This window comes from Gasterosteus aculeatus, chromosome 6 (genome assembly GCF_964276395.1).
Source record: "Gasterosteus aculeatus chromosome 6, fGasAcu3.hap1.1, whole genome shotgun sequence".
NCBI lineage: Eukaryota > Metazoa > Chordata > Actinopteri > Perciformes > Gasterosteidae > Gasterosteus > Gasterosteus aculeatus.
In genome coordinates this window covers 19,630,873-19,651,914 of record NC_135693.1, presented here as the reverse complement: position 1 = coordinate 19,651,914, position 21,042 = coordinate 19,630,873, and the positions used below count along the sequence as shown (strand labels likewise).

Below are 21,042 nucleotides of genomic sequence, written 5' to 3'. Positions count from 1 at the left end.
GGGGGGGGGGGGGGGCAGCGATAATCACGATTACTTTCTCCATCGATTATTCATTTAAAATATTTATATTCTAAACAAACAGCGCGCTGCTTTCACTTCCAGATGTTTAAGAACAGACTTATTCTCAGGGCCTTGCTCAAGGGCCCCTCGTGGTGATGAAGGACACTTCACTTTGGGGATCGAACCGACGAGTCTGACCAACCGTCGTCCAAAATCACGCGTGATTAATATGCGGATTGTTCGCTCGACTACTCAGTGGAACCATGAGGCAAAGCGGCAGATTGCCCCCCGGAGGAGTGGGACGACTCGATGAATCCATCATCGTTCAGCTGCTTCATGAGGAATCAATAAGTCAACAGAGATCTGCTGCTGAATAACCGCGGGGGATCCCCGTGGATCCCTCTGAGCGGCGTGAGACCGGAGGGAAAGAAATGTTTCCGGTTTCATATTTTTGGATAAATCATCTGACGTGAGGGTTATCAATAGAAACACCAGCGGGGCTTTTCCTCTAATGAGGTGTTGAAACACTGCAGGTTTGGAAAGGTTCCGAGGAGGGTGTGAAGTCGCTGTAGTTATTCAGGCAGTGTGTGTGTGGGGGGGGGGGGGGGGGGGGTTAAAGTCCAGCTTGCATTAGCTTCTCATTTCACACGCCAGCCTGAAGCTGACAGGTTGTCAAAGAAAAAAGTATTTTAACATCCAATTTTCCATTTTGTGGCAAAACAAAAAAAGGTGAAAATGAAAACCGGAGCGTTTGTGGAGAGAAAGAGAGAAAGAGGAGAAACAGAGAAAGGACCTGGATTGAGGAACATGCCTGAGATCCCACTTCTCACCTTCAGTGAGGTGAAGAGGAAGTGGATTCAGAGACGTGTGACTGGATGGATGAAAGACGGCGCGGCGCTGAAAAAGAACGGCTGAGCGTGCAGCACCTCCCGTTTTACAAAGAACCGAGCGACTCACAGCGTTGAGCTTTGAGCCCCCCCCCCCCCCCCCGGGCCCATGAGGACCCCCGGCCCCCCTGACTGGTTATCGGGGATTAGAGGGGCTCCTGGCGCTCTGATCTAGTGTTCGAGCACTTGGTCAGGGAGGCGTGGCCTAATCCCAACATGCACGTCCCATCAACACGCCCCCCTGGAGCCCCTCGCCAACAAGGGGGGGCTGCCGGGACACACACACACACACACAACCCTTTATTAGGAACACTGTTTCCACTGTTGTGTGTGTATTCAGGGGCCGCGCTGTGTGTGTGTGTGTGTGTATGTGTGTATGTGTGTGTATGTGTGTGTATTCAGGGGCCGCACTGTGTGCGTGTGTGTGTGTATTCGGGGGCCGCGCTGTGTGTGTGTGTGTGTGTGTGTATTCGGGGGCCGCGCTGTGTGTGTGTGTGTGTGTGTGTGTATGTGTGTGTATTCGGGGGCCGCGCTGTGTGTGTGTGTGTGTGTGTGTGTGTGTGTGTGTATTCGGGGGCCGCGCTGGAACCCAGTTTGATATGTGACGGTTGAGTTACTGGAGATTATTAAAATGTTCCTTTCACACAATCTGTGTGTTGTTTGGTTTAACGGATTTGTGTTAAAATAGAGTTGTTTGTACGTTCATTTATGTGCGTGTGAGTTGTTTTTGCCACATGAGCGAGACGGCCCCTTGTTGAGGACGTAAAGCCATAAATCTCTGCAGTCGCCCCACGAGTGAAAAAACAGACTAAACATTGATGACCCCCCTCACACACACACACACACACACACGCTCACACACACACACACACACAAAATGACTTCTCTCTTGATTTATTCCCTCAATAAACATTGTAAACATGAGTTTACGGTCTCAGTCTCTCAGTTCAGCATGAGGATCATTTGGTAAATGATGGTCCGTGTGGAGTCCAACAGACCTTTAAACTCCTGGTTTCGTTTTCAACATAAAAGCTCTGTTGCGTCTTTCTGTAGACAGAATCCTCTCGTTTATTAACTCAAGGCCTTTATTCTGAAAAAAGCCGTGCCAGTCACAGCGCCATGAATCAATAATCGGCTTTTATATGTTCATATATTATCTATTACAAAGGAGCACAGGCGTATTACCTTACGCATAATGAATAGAAATGAAATCAGAATCACATCAGACATTGTGGTCGTTGTGAAAAGGCGCACGATATTTGAAAACACATCTTGAGTCTAATTTCTCACGTTAAACACAAAGAGCTGCAGGAGAAATCAGACTCTGTGAAGCAGACTTCAGTCTGACCCCCAACCCAAAAACTGTTAGGTCGACCTCTGACCTGCTACCACATACCGGGGCGACCTCATCTATCACCTGGATGGGGGGGGGGGAGCATGTGCCATGTTGGTTTTTAAAGGAGAGAGTTCATGAACAAGAGTCGCAGACAGAGAGACGCTGTCTGCACAAAGTACTTTGTGTGTTGATTAGTTGTAGCTGTTCATTAAAAATGCAGAAAATAAGGAGGGAAAAAAACACCCAAAGTGTAATTTTGTCTCGTATTTACTTGAAAAGGAAACGTTTGGCAAGTGTTATTTATTAATTAAAACAACAGAATACAATAAATAACACAATTATGATAATTAGTAATGGAATTTGAAAACCCGTTACCTTAAAGCAGATGGCAGCGACATCTAGCTGAAGCTAGCTAGCTTAGCTCGTTAGCAGCCAGTTGGCGAGGCGTTAGCTCGGCAAGCTAACCGGAAGTCGGAGGAGGTTAACGATTACAGCGGAAAGGAAAGGATTGAGAACTTTAGACTGAATCCTATTTAATAGTCTGATATATCGATCATATTTATTATGGAATGCTGATATTAACAAAAAGTAAGTTGATACCTTAACACAAAGATTTAAGTTACACTTAAATCAACATTTAATTACAAATCCTATACGTGACGACGTGACCTACCCTGCGTTTCTGATAATGCTGAACTTTTACTTAAAGCAACAGTGTTACATTCCAGTAAAATGCATGTTTTTGTGTATTTCTATCACACGTGTGTGTGTTTAGTTCTCTTTGTTCTCTTTCTCAGGAGACGTCTCAGAGGTCCTCTGCTACCTCGCCGCTAGAAGTCACCAGATCCCACTCACTCCAACCGGGAGAAGATCTCTTTATTTTGTCACTATTGTATAGTGTCTCCTTAAAGTAAATCTAGCAAAGTGACCTTGGCGGAGAACATGTAGTATATTGGACATGGTGATTTCTTCATTACAGGTTACACAGTATTCATTTTGTGTTGGGTCAAAGTGCATATTTAAAGACAAAGTATAGAGACAAAGGCATGAAGTAAAGGACACGGGGAACACAAAACACTTACATGTAAGTGGAGAATATACAAAAATACATGTGCAAAGGGAAACCCACAAATACATTTACCATCAGTGTAAACAGCATTGTAATGTTGCATCTCTCTTTTATTATTTTTAGTTTCTTCAAAGTCGTTTGTAACTAAATCTGCAGAATAAAGGTGTATTATTTAACACCTTCTGTTTGGTGGTTATTTTCCATGATCTGCTTTAGGAAACAAGAAAGCGTCTTGTTGGCGTTATGAAGGTAATCAAATGTGATGTACATGCATATTGATCTGTTATATTTCTCTTTAAATTGTTCTCCAGTTGTCTGAAGTTCACATTTGAACCACGTGGTGGCGCCCTTCACCCACGTGACTGCTGCCGTTGTGACGATGATTACGTAAACATCCTATTCCGTGAAAATAAGAATGAAATGGATTTTAATTCCCTTCTGAAGAAAAGTGCAGGCCTCATCAATATGATGTAATAAGACAGATAATCAACCTGATCGGAATAAATATATCGAAGTCAAATAGTTGAGAAGTAAAACAAGAGGAAAGTGAAATGTAAGTAAACACTAAAACCAGCTACACGCTGTGAAATCAGACGTCATAACTGTGTTCGTGGTCGCGGTGGTTATTGACGTGTATGACGGCGCGTTGTAGGACGTCTCGTTCACCGCGTGGGGGCGCTACGTCACCAGGGTCTCGGTTTCTGCAGGAACCGACAAAACATACACACAAATGTTTAGGGAACGAACACAAACTGGCAGCAATCGTCCCCAAAACGTGGCCGCGCTTTGTGGGGGGGGGGGGTGGTGGTGTGTGTGTGTCGGTGCGCAACCTGCGGCCCGCTGCGCACCTCGCGGGGATTAACGCGCACCTGAGAGGCTCCTGCAGGTCGAAGGTGGCCAAGAGCCTCCGACCGGGTTCCTTTGACCAGACGTGAACTTCTGCTCATTTAATGAAAAGATCGTTGGACATATATTTTATCAGCAGAAGGCCTCAAATGTCGCACGCGCGCATTTACTGTGCGCGGTCTTTCTTTATTCCCTGGAGCCTATAAATGTTCACAAAGACAGAAGGAGGCTCTGCACTCAGAACAAAGGTGACACGGCCGGATTGGAGACGAAGGATCCGGTGAAGGAGAAAGGAGGGAGGAGGGGGTCGTCGTCTATCAAGGGGGGGCCCCTACGGCGCATGGGCCCTCGACCAAAATGTAGACCGACGTCACCGCTTCCGCCCTGCACACCCCCTCTCCCCTCCCTCCCCTTCCCTCCCCCCGGCGTCGTTGGAGCTGCTCGGCTGCCTGCAATCCAACATGGAGTAGAGAGAGATGGGGCTCTAGCGGGGCCACCCCTCGGTACCGCAGCGACGACGCGCTTCTGCCTTTTTACGCACAGCTGGAACCGGACTCATCGGCGACCCAAACATGCGCTCCAGGACCTAAACACGGGAGAGTGTGTGTGTGTGTGTGTGTGTGTGTGTGTGTGTGAGCGAGACTGGGGGTGGGAGAGAAGCAGAGGGGGGTGTCGCAGCGAGGGGAAGAGCTGGATCCTCGCTACCAAATGATCCTGCGTTGCTTCAACGTTTCCGAACTGGACGCGATGGGGAAGTTTTAGGAAATCTGCGATCCAGAAGAAGAGAACCTCGGGAGGAACCGGGGGGGGGGGGGGGGAGAAGAGAGAGAGACAGAGAGAGAGAGAAAACTGAGGAAAAGGGAAGACGGAGCCACAACCGGAGAGCCAGACGCCCGCACAAAAGGCGCAAAAAAGGGGGGAATTTATGCGCAATTGGAGACCGGATCGGCGGAAGAATGACGAGCGAAAAGTGTGCAACCGCCGCGCTGCTCAACCTGAGGTGATCCGGGACAATGATAGAAGAAACACACCCAAACGAGTGAGTACCCCCCGCGCCCCCGGTCACCCCCCCCCGCGGTTACAAGTTGGAGATGATCGGGGGCAACTTGCTGGAATGTGCAGAGCCTAATGACCCCCCCCCCCCCCTGTTAAAGTGCGGTGTGTATTTGCGTGTATTTCAATGAAGCGTTGCTTTCCCCCCGCGCGGTACCGACTAGCCTCGAGAAAGAGGAGGGGGGGGGAGGGGCGTGGGTGGATCGGAAACATTTTCTGAAAGGGTCTGTACGAGAGAGAGGGGGGAGAGGGGAGAGGGGGGGGGGGGGGGAGGCAAGGCTTTGCAGCGTAAGTTGGGAAGTCGAACCCGCCCCGAAGCGCCTCTTATAAATAACGCTCCAAAGGGAAGAGAAAACAAGCAGCCGGCGGCCCACGAGGCTCCTATCGCCGCGTTATATGGTCACATCTGTGTGCTTCCAACGGGGGGAGGAGGAGAGGGAGGGAGGAGAGGGGGGGGGGGGGGGTCACAGGATGTGAGATATCCGATGCGCTTCATCCGCCGTCGCTTTCTCAATCGCCCTCATTTGCATAACCTCCATTCATGAAAACCAAAAGCGCGACTGCGCCGAAAGAAAAAACCCGAATGGTGCCTCAGTCTCCCCCCCCCCCCTCCTCCTCTCCTCCCCCGGTATGCCCCCCCCCCCCCCTCCTCCTCTCCTCCCCCGGTATGCCCCCCCCCCCGTCCATTGGTCCGTCTGTCCGTCCCTCTGTCCCCACAGGCCCATATGGAGGCGCTGCATGAGAAGCTCACAATCGGTCTCCACGGGGGGGTCTGTTTGATCTCTGGGGGGGGCACGCGCCGCTGCGGCGTGACGCCGGCTCATTCATAAAAAAAAGGTTCTCTAACCGTCGTCCCTTTCACATGGGGGGGGGGGGGGGGGGTTCACACGGTGGTGAAATTGGGTCTCGCCCACCACGTGACGGGCGGCTGACTTCCGCTAACAAAACAAAAGCTTTTTGTCCGCGTGATAATGGAGGAGAAATCCTCCCAGTGACCGTTTTAACCAGTAAAAGTTACTGGACCCTAAAATAAAACCACACTTTTAGTTTCTTTATTCCACCGATTCCATTCAAGCCCAGTTTCACAAATCATGTTTATTAGCCAACAGTTATTTACTTATTTAACTGGAATCTTTATTCTTCTGCAGATTAACATCTTTGAAATATAAAATGAGCACCGTGAAATCCAGTCAGATTCCCCTGATGCTGACACGTGTTTTTCACCCGTTTGTTTCTCAGCAGTTCTCCTCTGAACCTGCATCCAGAGTGAGTTTAATAATCACGCACCAGCTTTGTCCCGTAAGCTCAGAAAACTACTTTCTCAAAGGTTAAAGAGCGCGTGGAGTCATTTAAATGTATGTGGTAAAAAAAAACCATCAGCTTTATTTATTCATTATTACTTTTCTCACTTTGCTGCGTCACACAAAAGACGTTTATTGTCTCATTACCGGAAGAAATTGAATCACCGTGCAGCGTTATCTGCTTTCTTATCAGAAATAAACGGCTGCTATCGGCTCAAGGCCGGCCGGGAAATAAAAGACACACCTTTTATGCCCCCGGTGGGGCGTTAAGAGGTGCAGCAAGGCGCCGCTTTAAATGTGTCACAGGTCAGATATTTCACAACGGGGGGTTTTATCGACCACGTTGTCGTTGTGGTCCCTTTCTTTCCCGGGATGCGCGTTTTGGAGGGCGATCAGATTCGATGTGTCACTCACACACTGGATGTATTGATCGGCTGTGTGCTGCTGCTGCTGCAGGGTCAGCGTGTGTCAGTCCGCTCGCTGACCTTCAGCTGAGGTCAACGTAGATGAAGAATCCATCACCGGGCAGCGCAGCGGGTCTGTTCCTCACACGCGTCTTCCTCCTCTTGACAAACATGGCGCGCGGTGGAGCTCGCAGAAGGACGAGAGATCGGCGTCTTCTCACAGAGCCGGGGGGGAGGGGGGGAGGGGGGGGGGGCCTCGGGTCACACGAGAGACATCGGCTTGGACCGTAGCGCCTTTAACGCCTCGTGACCTCCACGAACGGGTGCCGCGGGTCGACCGATTCCCTGAGACGACCAACGTGAACGCAGTTCAAGCCCGGCGAGTCGGAACCATGATTCCACAGAGCGGGGGAGGGCGCCGCGTCACGCCGGCATCACGCCGGCATCACGCCGGCTTCCAGAACAAAGAAACACACCAAAAGACATTAACGTTATTCCTACATTTCCCACGATGCACCAACAAGCCAGACGGCCTGTTTCATTCATCGGTCAGTCGCTCGTTTTTGTGGAAAAACAGACCCATTTTGAGGCTCCGCCCCCTGATTCGACAGGCGGCGTGCGCCAGCGCTGCAGTGCATTCTGGTCTATTGAGGTTACAAGTACGTTGCTTGTGTTCTTGCTACTCAAGAGCAGGTTGGACTTCATTAGCAGCTTCGATGTTGAACCATAACCGAGTTGAACCTGCGTGTGGACACACACACACACACACACAGACACACACACACACACAGACACACACACAGACGCACACGTCGTGTGGAGCGGACCCTCGCTCACAGTGTTTCCTGTGTTCCACAGAGCAGCTCGTCTTGCTCTCCGGAGCTTTTATGTAACCGTTTATATCTGGACACCAAACAATGGCCGCCGATTGTTGGCCTCTTCTTTTTTTCTAAACGGATCTCTGCTCGTCAGCTGACTGGAGGACCAGGATTCTCTGTTTTTCCCCCTCGACGCAGCAAGCGCACAACGCCGCCGGTTGTTAAGGACTCGGATTCTGAACTCGGTGACCTCTGACCCCTTGCGTTTAAATCCGAGACTAAACGTAGACTTAAAGGCTGCTTTTCTATAAAAGGGGACATTATGTTATTGGATTTAATATGAAGTTTTGTTTCTATTGACCTGATAGTTTGAAGCGTCATTACTTTAAACTAATCAGAGATAAAACTACAATAAGACAACTGCATTCTACTGACGGCTGCGTGTCATCTGAACATTTCCATTAATAAGAATTTCTTCTGAAGAGTTTCCCAAGTTTCTGACATTTGTCTTATTACATCACACGTCATTTATCCGACGCTTTTATCCAAAGCGACTAACAATAAGAACATTTCAACCATAAGGACACAAACTCAAAGAAACAAGAAAGTGTGATTTCCTCAAATAAGCCGATGTACAAGTTGCTGTAGATAAGAACCATTATAAGTCCAATGTAAGTGCTCCAGTTAGTTAGTGTGTTAGTGGAGGTAGAGTCTGAAGAGGTGTGTCTTTAGTCTGAAGATGTGAAGGCTCTCTGTGGTCCTGATGTCTTCAGAGACCTCCTTCCACCATTTAGGAGCAGGACAGCAAAGAGTGGTGATCTAGTCCAGTGTTTTGCTCTCAGTGAGGAGGAACAAGCAGTTTATCACATACAGAGCGGAGAGTGCGGGTCGGGATGTCGGGTTGGACCAGGTCCTGGATGGAAGCTGGACCCCATCCATTCAGGTGGAATGGAGGTAGCAGGAGACCTGCAGGAGAGAGTTACAGTAGTCCAGGAGGGAGATGACAAGAGCCTGAATCAGTACCTTCTGAGTGAGAAGAGGACGTGTTCTCCTCATGTTGTAGAGCGAGTATCTACAGGATGGTGTTGTCGGTGATGTTGGGAGTCGGCTGTCTATATTCTTCATCGGGTCTTTCGGCCGTTGTCATGAAATATGACGTCAGACATTGGAAACCTCGACAGAAGCTTCAAATAAGGAAATGAAGGAGAGACGTGCAGCTGCACGCTGAAGAGTTATCGATGCTGCGTTTCTTTCTACACGTCTTTGGTGATCTCAGGAGGACTTCCGTTGATTCACGATGGCAGCAGTCATTGTGAGTTTGGTTCCTGGGTTCAGGAGGTGCACGTGTTCAAATTAAATTCTATTTAAGAAGCGCTCTGGACGGCCAGCGGAGCCCAATGGGATCAATGCCCCCCCCCCACTCTGCCTCCTACAGTCAGATGCAGCGTGAAGGTTGAAGAACTCCTCTTCAATGTGATTGATTCCCTCAATAATAATAGTTATACTAATTCAAATCTCCACACGATTGAAGTTTGAATGTATTCAGGCTCCATGTTGTGTAGTTCTACACTAGTTGTGCGACGCAGCTGTGTGAAGGCGTTTATTTTCTTTGAGATATAAAGTTTGTAAAAAGAGCTGAACGTTTCTCAGCAGGAGACAGAAACAACAGTCAGGAGTTGTGAATAGTTTCATGTAAAGGATCAGAAACACCCGCTGGAAGCCCAGTTTGCCCCCAGCAACATGGCAGATGAGGGACTGGCTTTGAATACGAGAAACCATTCGACTGAGCTTCCCTCAAATCTGGCAGGAGGCTGAGGTCCATCAGGACTACGACCTCCCGCCACACGAACAGTTTCTTCCCGTCGGCAGTCGGGCTCATCAACAGAGCCGGTCCCCCACTGACTGACTATAACACTCCACCAGTCACTCCCCCTCACACTGCACATGTCACTTTAACTGCAATTCATCACTTTGTCACTTGTCACTTTGTCTCTTGTCTGTTACTTGTTTGTTAGTGCACTTTATGCTTAATACTTTTCTTTTTAACTTTTTAATATTTAAAATTTGTTTAACTTTATTCCCTTGTTTTTTTACTAACCCTTAGCCTTATTCTACTAACCCATTGCATCAGCATTTCATTCCACTTTATTTTATTACCTGTGCACTGTTGTCTTGTCTGTCTACTGTCGCGCATTAACCGCCAAGACAAATTCCTTGTATGTTTGACATATTTTGGCCAATATATGTTTCCTGATTCCTGATTCAATGCTAATTAGCTTAGCATTAGAGACTGGACAGGTTTTAGATCCGGAGATAAACAAACTTTACATTTCTGTGAGTAATCCTGTTTGTGAAGCGCCTCACACACCTGCTGTGTGTGCGTGTCTGTGTGCGTGTCTGTGTGTGTGTGTCTGTGTGTGTGTCTGTGTGCATGGGTGTGTGGGTGTGTGTGTGTGTGTGTGGGTGTGTGCATGTCTGTGTGTGTGTGTGCGTGTGTGTGTGTGTGTCTGTGTGTGTGTGTCTGTGTGTGTGTCTGTGTGCATGGGTGTGTGGGTGTGTGTGTGTGTGTGTGTGTCTGTGTGCATGGGTGTGTGGGTGTCTTTGTGTGTGCGTGGGTGTGTGGGTGTGTGTGTGTGTGTGTGTGTGCATGTCTGTGTGTGTGTGTGTGTGGGTGTGTGTGTGTGTGTGTGGGTGTGTGCATGTCTGTGTGTGTGTGTGTGTGTGTGTGCGCGCTCTTTCCTTATCAGAGGAAGTGAAGCCGCCCTCCTCACACATGACTGCGTCGCCCTCGATGCCCTTTTCATCTGCTCCTCATGAGCTGGAATGCCGACCTGATAGCCCCCCCCCCCCTCTCACTGCTTTATTGCAGCCCGTCAGGTATTTGCAGGGTCCTGCTCACCACGTGGCCCCCCATGGAGGACCACCCTGACGAGGGTGCCTTCAGGAAGCCCCCTCCAGGACTTCTGACCCTCATTACAGACACACAGGTCCAACCGGGTGGGGGGGCGGGGGGGGGGGGGGGGGGGGGGGGGGGGTCATTGACTGGTGTGTGACTCCACGTCACCGAGCGCTGCAGACGGTTCCCTCATCACAGAAAGGAAGCGCGTGTTGTGGACGCCGGTGAAGCACAAAGGACGTGAAGACGCACAAGTGAAACTGGTCCTCCAGCCGGGAGACGGACCAGAGAAACCAGCTGTTACTTGGTGCTGGTTATTAATACATTGGTTTCATTTAAGTGTTTCGTCACCCTTTGTATCCCAGACCAAGGATTTAACATCTTTAATAAGACCTGAGTATTTCAGCAGTGTGCACAGAACGCACCTCTGCTGGTTAAAGCTATGGCGTTATATTTGTGCCACAATCCTGAGCGCGTAATTTTAAGTTTTGAGCACAGAGAACTATATTTTAGCAAAGAAAAACATTCCGTGCGCGCAGTTTACTCAGGTGCCCTCTCCACAAACTGGTTTTCTGCGCGCAGGCAGCGGTTGCTGCGCTCGCTCCACCTCTTCACGCTGCGCTCGCTCGACGGTTCACTCACGCGCTCGCTCGAACTGCAGCAGCGTTACATTTGTGCCACAAAACCAACCAATCAGAGAATTAAAGAAGGTCCATTGTGATTGGCTGTTGGTCTCCAATCACAACGCTTCCTAAAGAAGACAAAAACGAGTGATATTAGAAGTCCGACTAGCCACCATCAGACATGACCGAAGCAAATGATGAGAACAGCACGTGTTTTAATCCAGGCCATTGGCATTTAGCACAAATGCTGCAAACTTCAACAACTCGCTGAGCTTCCGCGATGCTGTAGGTAGTTCTACTAGCGTTGTGATTGGAGACCAACAGCCAATCACAATGGACCTTCTTTAATTCTCTGATTGGTTGGTTTTGTGGCACAAATGTAACGCTGCTGCAGTTCGAGCGAGCGCGTGAGTGAACCGTCGAGCGAGCGCAGCGTGAAGAGGTGGAGCGAGCGCAGCAACGGCTGCCTGCGCGCAGAAAACCAGTTTGTGGCGAGGGCACCTCAGTAAACTGCGCGCACGGAATGTTTTTCTTTGCTAAAATATAGTTCTCTGTGCTCAAAACTTAAAATTACGCGCTCAGGATTGTGGCACAAATATAACGCCATATAAAGCAGCTTCCACTCGTGCACGACGGCTCCCGTGGTTTATTATCGTGAACTGATCTGCGATCGGCGACGTGCTGAACATCACTCGACCTTTAACTTCCAGAGCGGCCGGATCCCACCAGATGGTCGTGTGGGGTCCGCGGAGGGCTGAGGCGCTTCGAGCTCCCGGGAGCCGTCAGACAAAAACAAGCGAAAAATAAGTCACGTCTCAAACCCCCCGAACCACGTCAGAGCAGAGTCACGGTCTGCGTTCAGCCGTCCCGCGAGTGTTTGTGCTGCTGGTCGTCCGTTTGCTCCCAACCACCAATTACAGATTAACGATTACAGATTAACAATTAGAGATTACAGATTATAGATTATAGGGCCAAACGAGGGTCACCAGTCAGCTCCAAATGTTTCCAAGAGTTCTCATCCCAGAGAGATTTGATTTAAGTTTGGTTCACAGACCCCCCCCCCCCCCCCCCCCCCCCCCCCCCCCCCCCGAGGAGGGAGCCTCTGGGAGACTGCGTTCCTCCAAAAGCACTTTGCATGCTTCTGAGTTCCTGAGGATAAAAAAAGCAATAAATGTTGACTGAAGAATGTTGTTATATAATAACAAACTGAATTATCGATGCCGGACTTTTTAGTTTTGAATTGTTTCTGTTTCCATTCAAGAAATAAAATACTTTTAATATCTGAATGGAAAAGTCTAAACTTTGATGAGGGAGATTCAGAGGAAGTGTGTGTGTGTGTGTGTGTGTTTACACAATGTGTGGTTGGTTTCCAGCTCGTTGTGTTTCTCTCTCGTCCGTCATTCAGTCACTTTTATGAATGTGTGTGTGGGCGGAGCTGCTCAACCAGTTTGTGTGTGTGTGTCAAATCCCTGGCAGTCCGAAGGCTAATTATATAACCTCTCTGTGTGTGTGTGTGTGTGTGTGTGTGTGTGTGTGTGTGTGTGTCTCTCTGCAGACAAAGAAAGGAGGAATTTTAAGCTTCCGTCTTGAAACCAACCAATGAGTTTGAAATGATCTCGTTTTAAAAACACTTTTAAACGGAGCGTCGCTTTAGTTATTTATTTATTTGCATCATAACCGAAAATGTTCTTTTTTTTTATTTTTTTATTAAGATAAATGACCTTCTGGTGCGCAACTCTTACATTATTGAGATTAAGCGATTCATTTCTATTATTAATTAGGTCGATAAACAGCTTTGAAGTGGAGGAACATTCATGCTCTGTGGTCCACGATTTAATAAAAGAAATTTATATAAAAAAGTGTGTTTGACGTCCCTGATTATCAGAATCATTTTTGCGTCAAACACAGTGAAATAGTATATTTTACATATCTGGTCCGGCCACACGTGGCGCGTGTTACGCGTACGTCGATGAGCGCCTCGCGTTCGGAGAATAAAGAAAAAACGCTTCGTTTACGTAAAAGCGAGAGAGAGTTTTGGTTTTTTTCCGGGTCGCGATGCGACACCTCCCACCTCGCCGCGGCGAGGACGGCCGAGTCGTGACTCTGAGAGACGCCCTCAAACATTCTGCCGCCAGCGTGAATCCAGCTCCATAATTAACTACAATAAACCCGTTAAGACTTCAGTTCACAGGATGGAGAAGTCGGGAGGGAAGAATGATAAACACAAATACAGCTTTTATCTTTACAGCCACGTATCATCTTAACAGCAGAGAAGTATTTAGTTTTCTATGGAAATGTTTGATTCGTTTTTCTCGTCCGTTAATTTGACAGTTTTATCTGTTTACTAATTAGCTTGTGAACTAAGATTTAAGGCCAGCAGGTGGATCTTCTGCAGTCGAACCCAGTTTTGTAGCTCAGGTGTCCCCCAGGTGTCCCCCAGGTGTCCCCCAGGTGTCCCCCAGCCCGGCGCTTTCATACCGCAGAGCCGAACGTAACGACGCGCGCCTGTCTGTCTCCTCCCCCCTCGCCCCTCCCACAGTGACAGCTACATCGTGCGTGTGAAAGCGGTGGTGATGACGCGGGACGACTCGAGCGGCGGCTGGCTGGCCCAGGACGGGGGGGCTCTGAGCCGGGTCGGCGTGTGCCGCCTGCTGCCCCCCGAGCTGGCGCCCGCGCCGCCCTTCGGCTGCTCCCACTTCCTCATCCGCGGCGAGCGGCTGCGGGACAAACAGGTGAAGGGTCAAAGGTCGATCAGAAATGAAGAGAACTATCTGCATGTTATGATGTGTTAAAATATGCACGGGTGGGAAATATAATGTTTCTTCTTTGTCCCAGGTGATCCTGGACTGTCCGCTGAGGAAGGGCCTCGTGTACACCATCGCCACGCCCACCTTCCACCACTGGAAGGTGGAGGACAGAAAGTGCGGGTTGTCCTTCCAGAGCCCGGCGGACGCCAGAGCGTTCGACAGGGGGGTCCGCAAGGCCACCGAGGACCTGGCTGAAGGTAGCACCCGGTTTAAGTCTCTCCGTCGCCCCGCGAGAATGAAATGTCCCGCGAGGACAGAGGGACGAGCGTGACGTGAAAACGCCCGTGGACCCGTGTCTCGCGCCCACAGGTCGACTCTACTGCTTTTAAACTGCTGAATGCACCCGAACGAAAACAGAGAACAACAAAGGTCCAACATCCTGTTTACAAATGAGATGCGGACGGAAAGTGAAAGAGTCGTTCTGAGACTCGTTCTTCTTACGTAACCGAGCTGCGAACTTCCTCTGGAGTTGACGGCTGGTCTCTTCTCTGCAGGCTCCACGACCTCCTCCACGGCGCTGCAGAACGAGGGCGAGCTGGGAGACGACGACGTCTTCACCGTAAGCTGCTCCTCCTCCTCCTCCTCCTCTGACCCGAGCTCCGGTTCAGACCCCCGGGGGGCCTCGTTGAGGCGCCGCGTTAGACTGACCGGTTTGCGTGAATCAGTCCAGACCCAGAAAGCAAACCTCCTCTGAGGTCGTTGACCTGCCGGAGCGTGAATTCAGCGGAGCTGCATCAGGATGTGGTTATTTCGGCGGTCCTTTATTTTAAGGTGCACGTGAGGCGGAGAGACGTTAAACACAGCCGGGCGAGATCGGGATCTGAGACGGCGCTGCAGTAGTGATGAAGTGTTGTGCGTATCGACGAGGAAGGTTTGTGTGGGGTTTTCTCAGTGCGTCTCCATTAGCTTGGAGGACCCCCTTGTCCCGCCCGGTAACCTGACACCAGGAGCAGTAGGCTGGGTCACGAGGTCACTTCCTGTATCCCACCACCTCGCTCCCTCCTAGCAGCCCCCTCCTCCTCTCCGCCCGGCTAAGTGAAGGAATCAAGGAAAGGAGAGACAGGACGGCCACCAAACCAGCAGCTGTTTCCCAGCTTAGGGGGGGGGGGGGTGATTTACGAGAGGAAGTTCCTCGTGGTTCATCTTTGACTCGAGCTGTCTGTGAGGGCCAAGACCAATACGTCCTCCGCTGGGAGTGTACACACTTGAGACGCACACAAACACACAACACCCCCCCTCCCTCCTCCCCCGAGTTGGAAAGAAGGACCTTTTTATCCAAATCCACTGTTGAGACTAATCTGCTGACTTGTTAAGCTCAATAAGAACTAATAACACAAATAGTGAGTAAGCCTCCTTATTTCTATTTGAAGGGATTCTTTAAACGCTGTTCATCATCCATTTTGAGCGCTGAGGGACCTGAAACACCCAAAACTAGGACTAAACAAAGGTGTTTTCTCATGTTACCTGCTTTTAAAATGTGCACTTGAATGCACCACCAGGGAGACGCTAGCAGCTAGCAGCTAGCTAGCAGGCCTGCACACACGTCTTCTTCCTGCGTGGGAAGAATTACGATCTTCAGGGTTCGGACGGCTGCAGAAAACTGCAATTTCCAGTTTTGGACTCACAGATATCTGCAGTGACGGCCACAAGTCTCTGATGGATGTAGCTTAGCATCATCGTCGCTAGCCGGTGTGCGCCGGGTCGCTGTTTCGGGACTCTCGATGGCGACCTTTCCTCAAGTCACAACCCGTGAGGCGGGCATGCGAGGACAGCGATAGAGCGCGGAAGATTTACGGCCTTTGGTGGGGGGGGCAGGCGGGGGGGACGCTACCCTAAACTTAACCCCCTCCCCCCTCCCCTCCCTCCCTTTGGCACGTCTCTCTCGCTCTCTATTTTGGCTTCATTCATAACAAGGGAGAGCAATTCTGGGCTCGTCCCAGGAGAGCGAGACGGGCCCCGGTCAAGGATGGACACCCCCCCCCCCCCCCCGACCCCCCCCTCAGGGCTTCTGAGTCGGTGACATGTTTCGTGTCAAATAATAACTCGTGCCCTCTGTCCCGCCTTGGGCCGGAATACACAGAGGGAGGACGTCCACAAATACAAACTCTCCCCCTCAACTCGCTGTCTCTGTCTGTCTCTCCCTCTCGTCCAGCCTGGCTCTTGTGTTTTGAAACTGACCCCCTCCCTTACCGGTAACGTCTTCTCCGGGGGGGGGCGGGGCCCCCGGACGGAGGCGGCGGGTGGTGTTATTTTTGGTCGGCTGCTCTGAGGGCTTTGTAAGAAAGCCGGGGGGGGGGGGGGGGGGGGATTCTCAGCATGGCGGCATCCATGTGGGGAGCCGAATAAAACGGGGACAGCTCCAGCAGAGAGACAGACAGACAGACAGAGACAGACAGACAGACAGACAGACGGAGACAGACAGACAGACGGAGACAGACAGACAGACAGACAGACGGAGTCGGTTGGATATTTAGTTCTGGTCGATTAGGTCCTATTGTTGGTTTCGTGGGTCATAATATAGAAACGATCAAATTATTTCAAACGTCAGCCACCTTTTGGTGGATGGAACCATTTTTCGGCGACATTTCCACAGCGACTCATCCAGTAAAACGTCCGCTGGATCGGTCCGAAGCGTTGTGCTGTACGCTCCTCTATGCATGGACACGCCCACAGGTAACCAGGTGATGAGCGTGATCGGCTGCAGAGGCGTTCATACGTTTATATCTTCAGCTTTTATTGTGCTGCCTCATCTGAATTTTAGTTTGACAGCAACGATGTTGTTTTTTATATTTTAACTCGCCCACAAAGACCCAAACATGGATCAGGGGACTTCCTGTTTTCCCAATCCGAGCTGCGCCGAAGGCCTCCTGTTTTTGTCGTCCCATCACGGCGCACCAACCGTTTGTCCGGCTCGTCCAATCACAGCGCAGCTTTTCAGCCGGCATCCTGTGTTTGTTTGTGTCCTCAGAGCACCACAGACAGCTCGTCCAACTCCTCCCAGAAACTGGAGCCGCCGGAGCCCTCGCCCCCTCCACAGAGACACCGGTGCATGCAGGGACATCGCCACGACCTCCACGACCCCTACCAGCTGTCGGACCCCTACGTCCCGGACCAGGTGGGGGAAGGACGTCCGGTTTCCTGGTGTGTCTTAAGAGATCGAGACGTTCATACACATAACTACTGGTCTTTCTCTCCAGCCGCTGTCTCGGCGTCCTCGCCAAGTCACCTTTCACGAAGACGATGAAATCGTCCGCATCAACCCCCGGGAGCGCAGCTGGGAGCGGACCGCCGAGCGCCACTACGGGCACCCGTCGCACCGCCCTTTGCTCAAAGGCTACGAGGACTACCGGCACGCCACCGTGCGCGACAAGTTCATCCAGGCGGACGACTCCGAGTCCTACGTCCACTTCGCCAAGACGGAGGCGCGGAAGCACGACTACACCTACCCGCTGGCGCCGGCCCTCTCGCCCTCGGACTCCGACCCCGCCCTCGGCCCTCTGGACAACAAGGGCCACGGCGGCGCCTACCGGCAGGGCGTCCCCGCGTGCGTGGTGTCCGCCCAGCCCCGCTCCTTCCTGCCAAGCTCCTCCCACTCCGCAAACGGCGGCAAGGGGCGGAAGGACGAGCCGGAGCGCGCCCAGTGCGAGCACTGCGGCGAGGCCTTTTACGTGGCCGCCAACCGGAGGGGGCGGTGCCACGACGCGCCGGACCCCGTGGGGGCCTGCGTCCGCAGGGTCAGCTGCATGTGGCTGGCGGACACCATGCTCTACCACTGCATGTCCGACCCGGAGGGGGACTACTCGGACCCCTGCTCCTGCGACAGGGGCGAGGGCGGTGGCGGAGGGGGAGGTGGGGGAGGCGGCGGCGGCGGCGGCCGGTTGGGCTCGCGCTGGCTGGCTCTGCTCGGCTTGTCTCTGGTGGCGCCCTGCCTCTGCCTCTACCCGCCCCTGCACGCCTGCCACCGGGCGGCGCTCCGCTGCGGCTGCTGCGGGGGGCGGCACAAAGCGCTGAGCTGAGCGGGACAAAGACACACAACCCAACGCAAGCACAGGGAAAGGGAAGGACGGGGGGACGGGGGGGACGGGACGGGGGTTCTCTGGGATTCTCTACCAATTCCAGACACTGAAATAAGCCAAAATGGATTAACAGTTGGTGCATTTGGTGAGCGGCCGGGGAAGATAAGCTCCCCTCGCGGCAGACGCTTCTCTCTTTTTCACTCTATAGCTGACCTATATGTCATGTATCACATATGCAGGTACTTTATACTTTGTACACTGATATCGGCGTCAAAGAACTTGAATTGTTTCTTTGTTCTGTTTTGTTCTTCTTTTGATGTAAGCGAGGCCATTTTGTGTTTGTATTCTACTCCAACATCAGGCCCGCTGAGCTCAACGCCAGCTGCAGAGAACCAGACACTAAACTTCTTTACGTGTGTGTGTGTGTGTGTGTGTGTGTGTGCGTGTGGATGGTATGTGTGTGTGCGCTGAGGCCTCTCATTGTGTGCGCTGCTGCTGATGGTCGACACACAACCGTGGTACTCATCTTAATCTAATATCCCAAAGATTCCTGTTTTTATTACTCGTTTTCTCACTGAATTGATCCACCAGCAGGAGGAGAGGGTCCTGCCCCCCCCCCCCCCCCCGTTCTCTCATCAGTGCCTCGACTCTTTGGGGGCTTGTTCTACTCGACCGTCACCCAAAAGTGTTCTAAAGGTCACTGAAATCCACCGGAGAGCCGCTAAACCTCGGTGCCCCTTTATGCCTTAAAACGTGGAGTCCGGCCGCCATCTTCGCCCCCCGAAGACGTCGCCGCGGCGAGAAGACTTTCGGAGGTTTTCAACTCTTTCCGTGATGAAGAGTGCGTGAAGTCCAGTTTGTTTGCGATGTACAATCAGCGCCTCAGAGCAGCGTCCTCCGGTAGCAACGTCCAGTCCAACAGACGCGTTAAATTATATAAAAAGTCTTCAGAATCTCTTTTCTAGTTAAAATGTGTTTAAAAACATTTCTTTTACCAAATCAATCAGTTTTCAACGTTGTCTTATCTTTTTTTCTTGAGTGGTAACAGGAATAATCTTTTCTTCCCACAGTTCAATGAGAGACACTTAGCTTAGCTAGCTTAGCATAAACACCAGAAATCCGCCATGGCTCCGTCCAACTGTGACAAAATCCACATGCTGGTGCTTCTTGAACGCGTTACATCTGTGTACCAGGTGCTCATGGGTCCTGCTACACGCTGCTCGTTTGCCAAAGGAAAGAAAAGTGAATATTTTAACCAAAAAAAGTCTTTCACAATGCTAATAGCTGGAGCTAAAAGCTCAAGCCGACGCTAATATCTGAAGCTAGCTGCTGGAACAATCATCACCCTGCGAGGATTCAGGTCTAGCTAGCTACAATATACAAAATCTAGATTAGCATTATGCTAAACTGAGTTTAGCGTCATCCCACCTGCACGTCGGCAGCAGTGGGCCAACCACACCTTTGACCTCCGTCTGCGTGGTCGGGCCGCGGCGAACTTTGAAGCATTAATAGAACAAACATCCGGGAAGCGCTGAGGTCCCGCTGGAGACAAACGTCCACCGCTGCCAAGAAATGTCTCCGACTGTAGTGGAAACGCAGAGTGCCTGAGGATGTCTGTCGCACACATCCTGTCCTCTGTACCAGTGTGTGTGTGTGTGTGTGTGTGTGTGTGTGTGTTTATCCCACGTCCCTCTCCTGCTCCTCCATGTGGAGCTACTGGGATCATCTGAATGTACCGACACCTACCCAGTATAATCAGATCTTCAGATGGTGCCACGCATCGGGGACGGGACCAATCCGACTGGGAGGAGTCACACACACCTGCCACAGCTCATTTTGTGTGTGTGTGTCTCGTGTTGCGTCTGAGTGTGTTCTCTCATGTCCGAGCCATTAACAAGTGCCTGAACGCATCCTGTTTATCTCCTATTTGAATTGAAAAATTGAAGACAAATCCCTGTACTGAATTAGACCCATTTTTTTACGCTTAGTATTTTTACCTCTGTAAAAAAAGAGCAGATATTATATATATATATATATATATATCAAGTGTATGTTGTACATTTTTATTTGTATTTTTTTTTAAATGACTGTTTCTAACATGTACGATGGATGTAGCTTCCGAGGAGGAACAGGAAGTACTTTGTACCGAAGGGGGAAGCAGGTGTGTGAGAGAATAAGGTGAAGTGTGCGTCTTCCCTTCGGCCTCCAATAAAACGAGAGAAAACAGTGAAATTGCTGCTTCATTTTCCAACATTCCAACATGTTTTATCGAAAGTATATTTTCAACAAGACTCGTAAGCCTTTATCAAATAGTTTGAATCCATGCAAAATAAACTCGTTTTTAAACTTTAAGGAGAAATAAAGTAGTTAAATATTGTGGAATGAAAAGTATCCGTCAAGGCCTGAAGTCACTGAGTTTGGTGTGAAGCGTCGAATGAAACGAGCCGTCTGTGCAGGAACATGTGAAATCCATCGAGCTGCTCCACTCAGGATGTCTGTGGAAAAGCATGTGGGCAATAATCATGGGGGGGGGGGGGGGGGTCCTGAGGGCTTCTGGGAGCCTGCGAAGCAGCTCAGCATCCAAGTCCACATGTGCAAACACTTAGAGCCCCCGGAGAGGCCACGAGGGCCCCGTTATGTCCTGAGGAGCAGCTCCTCCGTGTTCCTCCTCCTCTCCTCTCGCCCCACACGTGAGCCCCCCAGCGAGCGTTGATCATCATCTTCTCCGCCGGGTCCAGATGTTCTGAACCATGCTGCGGAGAGCAGGATGTTGTCTTAGAAGTTTGCCCCAAAAGCTGAAACATGAAGTCCAACAGTCTGGAAAAACAATGCTTTTTGTTTCACGCACTTGAAAAATGTTTGTTGAGATTCAAAAGCAAAACGTATCTAATTCATCTGAAGTTGTGCGTTTCACGTTCACGTAAGAATAACATCTGTCAGACGTGGTGCCCTTTGTTGGGTCTGTTCGGGGGGCTCAGAGGTCGAG

General features: G+C 50.7%; 1 protein-coding gene and 1 long non-coding RNA gene across 2 annotated transcripts; both read left to right on the top strand.

The window, feature by feature from the left end:
- Nucleotides 1-2,672: 2,672 nt before the first annotated feature.
- Nucleotides 2,673-3,468, top strand: LOC144409448 (uncharacterized). The gene is made up of 2 exons (XR_013467892.1): nt 2,673-2,811; nt 3,021-3,468. It is a non-coding gene; the product is annotated as an uncharacterized LOC144409448 (long non-coding RNA).
- Nucleotides 3,469-4,158: 690 nt separating this feature from the next.
- On the top strand, nt 4,159-20,288 carry LOC120814784 (sprouty-related, EVH1 domain-containing protein 2). Its single transcript, XM_078104271.1, has 6 exons — nt 4,159-5,177; nt 13,773-13,965; nt 14,069-14,237; nt 14,535-14,599; nt 17,009-17,155; nt 17,238-20,288. The coding sequence occupies exons 1-6, from the start codon at nt 5,152-5,154 to the stop codon at nt 18,054-18,056; spliced, it is 1,419 nt and encodes a 472-aa protein (XP_077960397.1). The 5' UTR covers nt 4,159-5,151; the 3' UTR covers nt 18,057-20,288.
- The last annotated feature ends 754 nt before the right edge of the window (nt 20,289-21,042 follow it).

Coding starts and splice junctions, on each gene's coding strand:
- LOC120814784 (XM_078104271.1), top strand. CDS start 5,152: ATGATAGAAGAAACACACCCAAACGA. Junction 5,178..13,772: donor GAAGAAACACACCCAAACGA/GTGAGTACCCCC, acceptor CCCCTCCCACAG/TGACAGCTACATCGTGCGTG. Junction 13,966..14,068: donor AGCGGCTGCGGGACAAACAG/GTGAAGGGTCAA, acceptor TCTTTGTCCCAG/GTGATCCTGGACTGTCCGCT.